General features: G+C 29.5%; 1 protein-coding gene across 1 annotated transcript in view; it reads right to left on the bottom strand.

The window, feature by feature from the left end:
• Positions 1–2,558, bottom strand: part of LOC116014414 (developmentally-regulated G-protein 3) — a 13,526-nt gene extending 10,968 nt beyond the window's left edge. Inside the window, exons 1-3 of the mRNA XM_031254465.1 lie at positions 2,348–2,558; positions 1,273–1,326; positions 457–633 (exon numbers count right to left, since the gene is read on the bottom strand). Coding sequence (XP_031110325.1) covers positions 457–633; positions 1,273–1,326; positions 2,348–2,389 — 273 coding nt within the window. The 5' untranslated portion in view covers positions 2,390–2,558. The remainder of the gene's footprint in view (positions 1–456; positions 634–1,272; positions 1,327–2,347) is intronic.
• Between the last annotated feature and the right edge of the window lie 12,536 nt (positions 2,559–15,094).

The following is a 15,094-nucleotide window of genomic DNA, read 5'->3' as shown; positions in this document are numbered from 1 at the left end:
TTAAAAAAAAAAAAAAAAAAAAAAAAAAAAAAAAAAAAGGGAGATACCGAGAATGGATTAAGGATCTTTGTGGAAACACTTAGATAAGCTTAAGCTCATATAGTTTGATTGAAGGACTTATGCAAATTTGGATGGTTACACGCTTACACCCTGTGAGTTGTGACCTCGGTGCCTTGTTGAATATACTCTCTCTACTTATCAAAAAATAAATAAAAAAAGAAGTTGGTAAAATTTATCTGAACTCCTTACCAACTTAAATCATGTCACATTGGATGTAAAGAGCAAAAGAATGCCTAGTAAATAAAATTGAAAATCTCATTTGACAAAATGACCATGAACCACAATTATGTAATAATGCAGTATTTTCTTCTACCACAGTACGTAACACATAATAAGATGGCAGGGAGGATTTTCTTCTATCATAGCATACAAAACATATAAGTATGTCCAACACACCTCTGAAAAGGTGCCTGTCAACTTGTTCAGTAGTGTAGATTTTCCAACAGAAGGAAAGCCCACCAGACCAACTCTAGAATCACCACTTTTTGTAACATCAAAACCTTCCCCAGCACCACCACCACCACCTTTTGACGAGGGTGCAAGAAGTTCCCTTCGCAGTTTTGCAAGTTTAGCCTAATGAAATAGAAAAAACAACTGGGTTAAGTGCATAAGGTATTGAATGTATTAATATATTAGACAACTGTTATTTCTAAGTGTATGTTCCTATCTAGAATTAAGTGCATGTGTTAGGCATCCACGAACCATTACCACATTATGAAGATAAATTTAAAAAACAAGAATATTGAAGTAGGTTCAACAAAAACCCGTGGTGTCATTGCCTCTTATTCTTTAAAGGAAAAGTGGAGGGGGCGATGGTTCCTAAATCGAGTTTAAGAAGGCTCCATAATCCCTATACCTAACAATAAGAAGTAATTTTAATATTAGCTCTCAAGATAGGTGTCCCCATTTCCCTATTAATTTCCCTGGATTGGTATACTTATCCAAGTCTGTTGTAACCTCTACACATTCAATATAATTAATTCTATTCTTGGGATTTTGCCATTCAACGTTTCTCTTATTCAAGTTATAATCTTTGCATCATCCCTTGTTCTTGGTTTCTTCTAAATTGTTCACACACCTAGCCAGCAGGTATTAGCTTCTTACAAACCTGTACCAGCCAGACCACTGCCTCGTGATTTCAAATAAAATAAAAGGATGAGAGATGATCAAAACAATTCCCATCTTAACATGACAGAATGCAAAAGGTGCTACCTTTAACAGGCCAAGGTGATGAGCAGTAGCTTTATTCTTTTGAGTCCTTGCCATCTGAACAAAAGAAAAACTCACATTATTCTTAAATAATTTATCACAAATTCAATATCAAGAATAGAACAGTATTGCAATATGCAATTATATTAAGTTAAGATCTAAAGGAAATATCTACAAATTGAAAGAATAAAAGACTCATCAAGAATGGTGCTTGCCAAGATAATATTACATAGCATATATATCCATGCAAGGTCAATCACTTTCAGATTCTTCTTTCCTCCATGAATAATAAAAAATGAACCCATAAATTTCATTAACATATATTTCATATTTTGATTATCAGTGAAAAGAAAAAATAGCTATATGCCAAAGGCCTTGTGGCCGAGCTGCCGTGGCTTCTCAAATGAGAGGTCTCTCGAACCCCAGTGTGTGGGCATTGACTCTTTGTGATTCAGTAGGTTGAGAAAGTATGTATGAACATATACTACATTGTAACAGAGTCAATAGCACTCAAAAAAAAATAGCTATATGAAGTGTCTAGTAAATCACAGAACACAGCTTTGCACTCTCTCTGCTTCTTCTTGAAACTGAGAATAATTAGGAGGAAGAAAAGTGACAAACATGTTTTTCCGCAACCATTGTTACTATAGTATACGGGGGGCCTAATAGTATAAGGAATGGCACAAAAGGTAGAATTTACACAAAAATAATCTCTGTCTTTCTACTGTATTTAATTTCCTCTCACCGAACAAACCAATAATTTTGAGCATTTTCTGTAATAGAGAAAGGGTACCCCAAAAATATTAATTTTAAGTCAAAGCTACTGCTAGGAAAGAATCAATTCATTTCACATCAAAACAACGTTCTAGGTGTTTCTATATGCAAAAAGGCTAGTTGCAGTTAACACAAGGAACGGTAACATACTGAATAAACCAATAACAAATCTTAATTTGAATATAATAAATGATGAAAATGAGCTTATTTTAACGGCGATTTCATACAATCAGCTGAGTTCAAAAGCAAAGTTTAACAATTCAAATCATATATATATATTATTATATTATGTGCGTAACATTACCTCATCTTCAATGTCTTTGATTTTCTGCATCACGGTGGCCATAGTTCCAAGATGACGTATGAAAAGGGCTAGTAGCAGAGCTATCTACGACTGTACTTGCCGATGATTCACCGGAACGATAAAGGAAGCGCCTTATTTCGTTCGGAGCGCCGAGCTGGAAGAGCGAGAGTTCTAGAGGGGCGAAAACTGTGACTCTGTTGTTAGCACTCAGCAGGGTTTAAAACACGGGCCGGGTATGCATCCAACCATTGGACCATGCTGTGACCGACCCGTTATAAGTTAAAGTATGTCTAAACAAAATTTAATAATTAAAATAAATAAATAAAATATTAAACTAAAAGTTCTAAGAGTCCGTTTGGAAAGCAGGAAAATGACTTTTGGAAAATGTTTCCTGGAAAATGAGTTATTTTTCAGAAAATAGTTTCATTTTTAGTGTTTGGATGTATTTTGAAAAACTGTCTTTGTGTGTTTGGTTCATTTTCTGAAAAATGAGTAGAATTGTATAATTAAACATTGTAATTATTTTATTTAAAATATAAAAAATTATAATAATATTATTTATTAAAAAATAGAATTAAAAACTCAAAAATATTTATTTAAAAAAAAATGTAAAACAATAGGTTTCCGGCGGAAACTTCCACTAATTTCCGACGATTTCTGTCGGTTTCCCACCCCTTGGTCCATTTTCAGTCATGGGTGATATAGGATATGGTTGACTTTGGTCGAGAACATGCGAAACAATCATTCTGGCGATTCCAGAAAATGACTTACGGAAATTTTTTCCGTAAGTCATTTTCCGGAAAAATGAATTGATTTTTCTTGGTCAACGGAAAACATTTTCCGTTGACCGCATTTTCCGGACGTTGCCAAACACCGAAAAATCAGAAAATATTTTTTGAGAGTCATTTTACAATTACGAAACACACCCTAAGTGTAAAATAAAGTATTGAACTATATTTGATATACTAGTTATCACACGCGCAACGCGCGATTAAACCAATGTCCAATGCGTATTTTTAAATTAGTGTTCCTTAATTGGTTAAAGTAGTAATATAATAATGAGAGAGAGAAAAATGCTAAATTAATAAAAATCAAGAAATAGTCTCGATGATTATATATTTTAATAAAAACATAACAAAATTGTAAATAGCTAAATTGCAATTAAAGTAAGTATAAACAAATAAACCACTTACATGGGAGCAAATGGCGTGTCATCATTGTCACTTGTTTGGACACCAGTCCGACCATTTAAAATCCATGTGTAATTGTATTTGTGATCAAGTATTTTATAGTTCGTCTAGACAAGTTTGACAATGACATTTGAGATGATGTACCATTTGTTTGTTTGTAAAGTGATATCATACATTCTAATATCATTATCAAACACTATTGATTGAACCCGAGTTCCTTGCATTTAGATATAGCATTTACAATGATGTTGGTGGTGAATGAGAGCATCTTCATAATAATAATACTAATAATGATAAAATAATAATAATAATAATAATAATAATAATAGTAATAATAATAATAATAAAGAGAGAAATTTTTTACGGAGTATTATTTACTTACTGTTTCATCCTCAAATACGATGAGCATATACTTTTTCTCAGGCGTTCCAATAGCGTTTTTTGTTCGTTTTTCTTAATGGCATGAACTGTACAACCCACAGTTTGTGTGTCAATATCAATTAACTTTACTGCATTGGTCAGGACTAATAGGGATGACAATTGGTCGGGTGTGGGTCATACACCCTTCATTTTCTCCATCCACCCCCACCCCCAACCCGCATCGGGTAGACTTTTTTAGAATCCATCCCCACCCCACCGAGTGCGGGTGCCCACTACGGGTACCCACCACTTATCAATTTATTATTTTTTTCAAAAAATAATATTAAAATTACTTACACATAATTAAACAACAAAATTCATTAGTTATACTAAAACATAAAATAATAGAAATATTATAATATAATAACTAAATTTTTAATTTTTAAAAATAAATTTAGTAGTTTAGATATAAAAATAGTAAAAAGTTACCCAAATTTATTGAAACTTTTATAATTAACTATATACTAGTACTACTTATTTTACTAGTATTATATATATGTATGCACACATGGTGGGTCGGGGTGGGGTGCTAGGCGGGTTTTATACATAAAATCCGAATCCAACCCGATCCACCGCGGGTTTACATTTTTAAGACCCACACCCGACCCACCACCCACTGTCACCGAAAAAACCCTGACCCGTGCGGGGGTGGATTCGGGTGGATATCCGCGGGGCGGATTGAAATTGCCATCCCTATTGACTAATATCCTTGTGCCGTGAGAAATATGTTCGTAAAGAATGTTATGAAATAATATAATGGGAACCACAACATAAATTCGAAAACCATAGATTAGGGAGTTAGGAGTAATTAAAATGTGTAGATTATAGAGGAATATAATGAGAACCACAACATTACATACAATGATACAAATATAGATAAACAAATTATACAATAAATATATTTACATAACGATATTGAAGTTATATATACTAATTAATGAGTATACCATCATTGATTTGTTTCTTTAAAAAAAAAACTGTAATCATTATGAGTACAAATACAAACAATAGAATTAACATGATAATATTTTGACAATCATCTACACTTATAATAAGAGCCAATAATGTTAGACCCTTAACTGGGACTAAAAAAATGTTGGTGTAATAGTCTGCTATAACATATTGTACTTTGTGTTCTTCTTATTGTACAACCTCCAATTAAATTCCTAATATATCCTAATCTTTTATAATTTTACCAAATTTTTCAGTTAAATATAACGGAAGTTTAACATTAAATTTTTTAGGCAATTTGTTTCTTTATTGCAGTTTTCAAACAAATTGGCAATATTCTATAATATAATTCTATATAGATTCCTAACTTAAAATTAGAATATTGAAGTCTTAATAGGATTCTATAATACAATTTTGTATAGATTCCTAACTAAACCATTATTCTACCCAAAATAACAGTATATAAACCCTTCCCCTTCTCACAGGTATTCACCCAAAACTAAACCTAACATATTCTGCAACACACCATGACATTCTATAGGTATGATTGTCAAAATATTATCATGCTAATTCTATTATTTGTATTTGTACGCATAATGATTACAATTTTTTTTTTTTTAAAATCAATGATGGCATACTCATTAATTAGTATAACTTCAATATCGTTATGTAAATATATCTATTGTATAATCTGTTCATCTATACATGTATAATTGTATGTAATGTTGTGGTTCTCATTATATTCCTCTATAATCTACACATTTTAGTTACTCCTAACTCCTTAATCTATAGTTTTGAATTTATGTTGTGGTTCCCATTATATTATTTCATAACATCCATTATGAATATATTTTCCATGACACAAGGATATTAGTAATGACAAATACAGTAAAGATAAAGTTAATTGATATTGACACACAAACTGTGGGCTGGAGTTGTACAATTCATGTCATTAAGAAAAACGAACCAAAAATGCTATTGGAACGCCTGAGAAAAAAATATATGCTCATCGTATTTGAGGATAAAACAGTAAGTAAATAGTAAAATTTTTCTCCCATTATTATTATTATTATTATTATTATTTTATCATTATTAGTATTATTATTATTATGAAGATGCTTTCATTCACCACCAACATTATTGTAAATGCTATATCTAAATGCAAGGAACTCGGGTTCAATCAATAGTGTTTGATAATGACATTGGAATGTATGATATCACTTTACAAATCAACAAATGGTACATCATCTCAAATATCATTGTTAAACCTGTCCGGACGAACTATAAAGTACTTGATCACAAATACAATTACACATGGATTTTAAATGGTCGGACCGGTGTCCAAACAAGTGACAATAATGACACGCGATTTACTCCCATGTAAGTGGTTTATTTGTTTTTACTTACTTTAGTTGCAATTTATCTATTTACAATTTCGTTATGTTTTATTAAAATATACAAGCATCGAGGCTATTTCTTTTATTTTTATTAATTTAATATTTTTTTCTCTCATTATTATATGACTATACTTTAACCAATTAAGGAACATTAATTTAAAAATACGCATTGGGCATTGGTTTAATCGCGCAATGCGCGTGTGGTAACTAGTACCTATAGAAATGGTGTGTTGTAGAATATGTTAGGTTTAGTTTTGGGTGAATATCAGCGAGAATGGGAGGTTTATATACTGTTGTTTTAAGTAGAATAATGGTTTAGTTAGGAATCTATACAAACTTGTATTATAGAATCCTATTACGACTTCAATATTCTAATTTTAAGTTAGGAATCTATACATAATTGTATTCTATAATATTGCCAATTTGTTTGAAAACTGCAATAAAGAAACAAATTACCTAAAGAATTTAATGTTAAACTTCTGTTATATTTAACGGAAAGAATTTGGTAAAATTATAAAGGATTAGGATATATTAGAAATTTAATTGGAGGTTGCACAATAAGAAGAACACAAAGTACAATATGTTATAGCAGATTATTACACCAACATTTTTTTAGTTCCAGATAGGAGTCTAACATTAGTGGCTCTTATTAGTAGTATAGTAGTATCATTTTTAAAAATGAAATCAAAACATCAAATTTAAAACTATATATAATACTCTAAAATTGAGAAAACAAATTTAGTTAATTTAGACTTATTACATTTAACTGTTTAAAATATGAATTGGGTTTGGACTAAATCAAACAATAAAAAATTGGAAAAAGTGTCAAATAGGTCACTAAATTTTTATACATTATGCAATTGAACAATTGAACAAAAAAAATATGCAATTTGACAATTAAAAATTTAAAAATTGTGCAAATAGCACTTTTTACAAGTTACTTTCAAGTTTTCCTTAAATATAGTGCCATAATGTCAATTTATATATAAAAATTATTTTAATTATTAATTTAAAAACTGAAGGAAACAAAAATATTATTTGTTTTTCCTCATCAATGCAAAAGTTTCCCTGTGTTATAATTGGTTAGTTGTGCCCGTTGGCCTGTTAATTCTTAACCAGTGAATTGCTATGTAGAGAGAAAGAAGAGATAGAAAAATAGGGGTAAAGAGAGTCTCATTTCATTAGATCAACAACAACACTTACAAATGAAGTACAACATATATATAATACAAATATAACGGATACAATAATGACATGCTTAATTACTAGATCGTTACGTCCGTTACAACAGAAATAATGTCCACATTAATTTATATTTATAACACTCCCCCTTGGACATTATTTGTCCATAACAATGCCTCGTCAAAACCTTGCTAGGAAAACCCTGTATGAAAAACGTAGACAAGAAAATATATAAAAATACATTCATGTCTCGTTGAAAAAAATATTATTAGGAAAACCACACGGAAAAACCTAATTGAAGAAAAGAGTACATGATTTCCATTTTTGGCCCTATGGTTATTGGGGCATTGCCAATTTTAGTCCACTACATTAATTTTTACCACATTACGGCCAGTCTTATTTAGTCCTTGCCACTTTTTGTCCACCGTTAAAATTTTCGTCAAATAACCATCCAAAACAGGGGTATTTTGATCTTTTCATGCTTTGATCATCTCCTTTATTCTTTGTAGTGGTTTTCCTTACTGATTTTCATCTAATGAAGAGGTCCGGCGGAAGCCATGGCTTTGTAATGTGGCTCACATGGCTTTCGTTGGACCTCTTCAATGGATAAAAATGTGTAAAGAAAACCACTGCAAATGGTCAAGGAGATGACCAAAGCATGAAAAGATAAAAAAAAAATACTCATATTTTGGATGGCAATTTGACGAAAATTTTAACAGTGGACTAAAAGTGGCAAAGACTAAATAAGACTGGCTGCAATATGGCAAAAATGAATGAAGTGGACTAAAATTGGCAATGCCTCAATAACAGTAGAACAAAAAATGGAAATGACTCTATTTGTAAAATCATATATTGTATTAGTTGTCTCATTAAAAACTTTAACTTAAGAAAACCCTATAGGAAAAAACTTAGTTAAGAGAAAAAAGAGTACAACCATAGCCTTCAAGGCATAGTCCCTACCTTTAGGTATGATCATCAGGATTTTAGAGTTTTTCTATTGAAGTATTTATTTGCTACTTTTCCGATTGACATTTAATATATCATACTCATGCCTCGTTAAAAACCACACTAGAAAAACCCTGTGGGAAAAATCTAGTGAGGAAAAGAGTACATGGTATGTATATATTCATATGTTGCAAAAAATACAACTCTTAGTCCTTTTAAGACCCAATTTTCAGGATTTTAAGTCCAATTCTTCAGGATTGATCCGAGTAAATGTAATCTCCATCAGAGTAACTATAAGTTAACATTTTATACAATGATCTCGTGACTCTTCCATAATTTGTGTGAGTTAAATATTTATATAACATATCTAATATTCCTTAACCACACCTACTTAAAACATACTTTTATTATCCTCCATAAGGCAGTGGAGGTAAAACAAACATAACTAGTTTGGAATTTAACATCATAGAGATCAAAAGGAGTCAATACCAAATGGTTTATGAAAAACACACATTGGTTTATCTCATAAATTTATAAATCAAAGATATTAAAGGATGTTTTGAATACTTAATTGCAAGATGAGCACTAGGAGTTATTAGTGATTTTATTGTAAGGACAATGTCAGTCCTAATGTGATCATGGAACTTCTTGTTTTACAATAGTGCTCCAATAGTAACAATATCTCAATAGTTATTGGATCAAAAGTAAAATGTTCTTTATTTAAGTGTATTAAAAGAGAAATAATAAATTCCTTTTAAAAAAAGAAAAAGAGATAAAGAGAAATAATGAATACTCAGTGGAGGCAACTGTTGACTCGTTGTGTTTCAGTAGGTTGAGAAAGTAGCTATGAACAGATACTACATTGTAACATAGTCAGTAGTACTCAAAAAAAAAAATAATGAATGCTAACAACTTTATTATTACTAGTATTTTTGCCCGTGCGTTGCACGGAATAAATTTGTTATAATACTTTAAGAATATTTGGATCGATATACAATTATATAAATTATAACATCAAATATTATATAGCGCAATTGATGAAATTGGTTGGATTGATTATGTTTTTTGATGTTTTCTTTGCTTGAATTAGAGCAAATAATTGTCCAATTACCCGTGCGATTCACTGATAAATTTTTTTATTATTTATTTAGATAATAAAATTAAAGATAAAATTATTTTAAAAAATCTAATATTGAACATGTAGATTTATTTTATTATAAGATTAGTGCAAAAGTATCACTCAATTAATTGAATAATATATTACTTGTTTGTTTACAATTATCTTTAAAAGATCAATATTTAATACTCCGTATAACTTAAGTAATTATATTATTACAAAAATAAATATGGAAAAATGAGAAATAATTTAACTTTAATTATTATAGAGTATAAAAATAAATTGAATGATCAATATTTAGCTTAATTACCATAATAATTATTAGGCAATTATTATTAGTCAATTACACTAAATTAATTATTTTTCGTTAACATGAATATCAATTCGTATATACAAAAAATATTATTATTATATATTAAATATGTTCGACCTTCTGCAGTGTTCATGTAACTTATGTATTTATGTATTTTATACATATAGATTCGAATATATTTTTCCTAATTTTTAAATGTCATTTCAAAATATATTCTAATCTATACGTATAAAATATATTAAAATATATTATAATATTATAATATGATGGAGGTTACAAAATAATAATATGGATGTTACAAAATAATATTATAATATTATAATTATAATATAGTAATATAAAATAATATATTTTATACATATAGATTAGAATATATTTTTTCTAATTTTTAAACGATAATTAAATAATTAATAGGTATGAAGGGTAGATAATGCAATATCTTAAACATAACAAAACATGATTTGATTTGATTAAGAATAATATATATGTTTAGGAATATATAGTATAAATTATGAATATATCACCAATTAATATTAACAATATTACCATATTACCATAAATATATATGGATAATTAATCAATTATAGGTGAATGAAATTGGTATGTTCTTAGCAATTGACCGATTTTATGAATAAATATATATATGGATAATTAATAAAATAATAAAAGAATAAAATAAATGATTTTATTAAAATGCCACTAAGTTTGGGTGGGAAAATTTGGGAGGAGGATATTGTTTTTATATACACACTTTTAACTCTATATTTATTAGTATAATTTGTGTATATACTTTAGGAAAATATTCATAATTAAAAAGATGATATAATTTAAAAAGTAAATTATTAATTAGATTTCCTAATATAATTGTCTTACTAATTGATTACCATGCTACTATACCTAATATAATTGTCTTACTAATTGATTACCATGCTACTATAATTAATATAATTGTCTTACTAATTGATTACCATGCTACTATAATTCATATAATTGTCTTACTAATTGATTACCATGCTACTATAATTCATATAATTGTCTTACTAATTGATTACCATGCTACTATAATTCATATATTTTAAGTCTTTTTATTACTAAGCTAAATACATATCCTTAATAATTAAGATAATCATTAGTCACATCCGTAGTACTAAAAGTATTGATTTAACTTTTTATGAATAAGAAATAATATTATCAAACCAAAATAATTAAAAAATAATGTTTCTATTGTACAAAATGATTTGAAATTCACTTAATAATTAAGTATTAGTTTTTATTGCCTAATGCAGATTGACAGTTATTAAACATTATTTACGATATTTATTGTGTCCCTTGTAATATTAAAATTATTAGGTAGAATTTTTATAATTAAGATATAATTAAGATAGTACACATAAATTATATTTTCTTTAATAATTAATAATAATTAATATAATTATCTAATATAAATTTACATTTATCAATAAGTATTTATGGTAATTATTATTAGGTATTAATAAAAATGATAAAAAAAAATGTTAAAAAGAAGAAGAAAATGGGGAGGAAAGCATATATATATATATATATATATATATATGCCATACAATATCGTAAGGTAAATTGATAAAAAAAATTAATAATTACTTCAAAACCAAATACATAAATGTTCTAAGGAAACATTGGATTTTACAATTAAAAAGTGTGCTAAATTTTTACTGAATTCAAAAAACATCACCATTCAAACCCCTCATTTCTTATGGTCGTCACCGACTCCTTTGCATATCTTCATCTTCGGCTCTAGATGACCATTGTTTAGTAACTCCATCAACACCATGTGTTCATACTGCGACAAATATTGCTTACACATACATAAATCGAAGTATAAACACGGAGATTAATGTCAAAGTATTAAAACAAACGCAATCTAATCTTGTGCTTCAACAAATAATAGTTATCATAAAATCGATATTGTAAAATGATATTATAATCGATATGATAATGGATGCAACACCAATCCATTCTATTTACAGGGCGGGGGAAGAAGAAAATAAGAGAGCCGCCAATATAACGGGAAGAAGAGACAGACAGTGCAAATTGAAGAATTATGATTTTCAAAATCAACAATCCATTGTACTTATAGGTAGAAATGGTGAGAATTATAAATTTGTTAATTTTTCAAAAGGAAAGTATAATTAATTACTTAACATTTTTAATTATTAATTCTAAATGAAATTTGTAATCCTACGTATAAATTATAATTTGTTCCGATTATTATTATTATTATTATTATTATTATTATTATTATTATTATTATTATTATTATTATAAATATGTATATCTTTCATAGTAACACGTGCTTCATGCCTTTTTTCACCGATCTGGAGACTTTTTTTTTACATTTTTTTCGTTCTTTTTTATTATTATTATTATTATTATTATTATTATTATTATTATAAATATAAATATGTATATCTTTCATAGTAACACGTGCTTCATGCCTTTTTTCCCCGATCTGGAGATTTTTTTTTTACATTTTTTTCGTTCTTTTAATATAAAATAATATATTTTATACATATAGATTTGAATATATTTTTCTTAATTTTTAAATGCCATTTCAAAATATATTCTAATCTATACGTATAAAATATATGAAAATATATAATATATAATATAATAAAGGTTTCAAAATAATAGTATGGATGTTACAAAATAATATTATAATATCAAAAACAGACAACAAATTAAGGATTTCGTGATTTAATATTATTGTACTATTAATATTATTTTATTGTTTTAATTGTTTTAATGTACAATATTTTGGGCGGGAAATAGGATTTCGTTTTTGAGAATTTTGTTTATATATATATATATATATATATATATATATATATATATATATATATATATATATATATATATATATATNTATATATATATATATATATATATATATATATATATATATATATATATATATATATATATATAGATTATTTTTTGATAAAAAAAAAAGGTTGTTAGTATTCATTATTTCTCTCTCTCTCTCTCTTTTTTTAAGGAATTCATTATTTCTCTTTAAAAAAACAACTTTATTTAAGAATGCTGATAAAAAAAAAACAAGAATGCTGAAAAATACTTAGGGTGCGTTTGGTTCGCACATGGGAATCGGAATCGGAATGGGTATCAAATACTTGGTAATGGTAATGGGTTTTGGTGAAAGTATTTAGCATGTTTGGTAGTTAGGTGGAATGGGAATGATTATTAATAGTTGAGGAAGAAAGGAGGAAGGGAGATGAAACCCTTATTTAATAAGGGTATGGGTTTTCTCATTAATGGGGTATTCCAAACCCATAGTAGCATTCACAAAACCTATCAACCAAACACAAGCAATCACTTTCATACCCATTCCCTATGCCTAAACCCACCAACCAAACACACCCTTAGTGTTGATCCAACAACTTTTTCTCTGATACACCCACTACCACCAAGCACCAACTAAAATTTCTGTTTCATATAAATGTAACAAAATTTGAAGCGTGAAACACACCTACCTACCTCCACAATCTCCAGACTCCATTGCAGACCAAAGTCACCAAACCCGCTCTCCCCTGCGTATTTTCGACGACGAACGACGAGTTCGACTAAGGCACTACTCTGTTGTTAATCTTAAGCCAAATTTAAAAGGTAATCTTCACAAATCTTGTTTCCCCATTTTTAAATTGTTGTTGTACAATGATGTTCTCCGTGTTTGAACTTTGAATGGTAAATTATAGGTATTTGTTGTTAATTTCAATTTTTCAAGTGAATTAGCAGCTCTTCTTTTCTGGTTCGTTATACCCTTTGCCCTAAATCCTAATTATTTCCCAAATCCCTGAATATCCTTAGCTGGTAGGATGTTGAACTGGTTTACTTCTTCTGAATTATGCTTTCGATGATTAGTCTTCTATTAGTTCTAGCATTGTTTGGGCTCCTATGTAACTATGTCTTCATTAATGGTGGAAGATTTCAAGCATATAACCCTTATGTCTTCATTAATGGTGGAAGATTTCAAGCATATAACCCTAAAAATGGTTTGGGTTTAGTATATCTGTACCGTGGCTTCGTCTCCTTCCGCTTCCTTCACATGAATGGCAGGTGCTTTATTTCTTCTCTTAGATTTTGTTCAATGATATTTGTCTCTCTGTGAACTTTGAACGCCAAGAAGCCCTGCAATTTCGTTTTCTTATAAGCTCTTCACTTGACCGCCTCTTTTTTCCACTAAACTTGAGCCTGCCACATATTATAAGGCTTCCTTCCCTAATACAGTTACACGATTCCAAAGAAATTGATATTACGAGAAGGCTAAATAGGTCTTGTGGAGCAGGGAAGTATGACGAAACTCTGTATTAAGTGTGATTCTATGTTCCAAACTCATTAAGGGGCTTTTTAGTGTAAAAAATGCACAAAAAGCAGTGAAAGTGATGCAGCGGCTTCTGGAGCAATTTGGAGAGCCTATTTGGCTATTTTCCTTTTCATATTGCCACTAAAATTCTTTTCCTGTTTAGTTTCCTTGTGGTCCTTGGTTCCTTGCATTCTTTCTTTCAAAATAATAATAAAATCAATTCAACATAGCTGTGTATTGATTTGTATGTGATTGAGCTAGATGGCCAAATATATTTTTTCCAACACTTTTGCCGAGCTCGAGCTGCTCGAAAATATGGCGAGCCAAGCTCGAGCTCGAGCTTCCTTGTTCCTAATTGATCTCAAGCTTGAGCCACCCCAAGTTCGGGTCGGCTCAGCTCGTTTACATCCCTAGACTAAACCCCCTTCCGCCTTCACTCTTCCCAGCTTCAATCTTCACAATCCACAGAATCGACGCAGCAGTCAACGAGCAGAGTAGGCGATAGCAGACCAGTGAGTCCATCCAGTCCAGTCGCAGAGCAGAGCAACGAGTCTGTCCACGGTCGGCAGAGCAGACGACCCACGGCCAGTTTGCAGTTCGTCCGGCCCCTTCCACCTTCACTCCGTTAGTAGTCAGCCAGTTGCACAGGTAAATATATTTATTTTCTTGATTTGTAATTTAATTACTTTTATTTAATTGTTGACTTTGTTTCATTGGAAATAGTTTTCCATGAACATGGACACTATAAAGTGTGTATGAATCTGTATTTCCCCTTAACAGTGTATTGTTAAATATACCAAAAACACTCTGTGAATGTAGCCCTCTAGCAATTAGCACTGATATTCATGAATTGCTCAATGCCTCATTATTATGAC

Source organism: Ipomoea triloba, chromosome 3 (assembly GCF_003576645.1).
Source record: "Ipomoea triloba cultivar NCNSP0323 chromosome 3, ASM357664v1".
NCBI classification, from domain to species: Eukaryota; Viridiplantae; Streptophyta; class Magnoliopsida; order Solanales; family Convolvulaceae; genus Ipomoea; species Ipomoea triloba.
The sequence above is the reverse complement of the archived record's forward strand: the minus strand, read 5'-3'. Positions and strand labels throughout refer to the sequence as shown.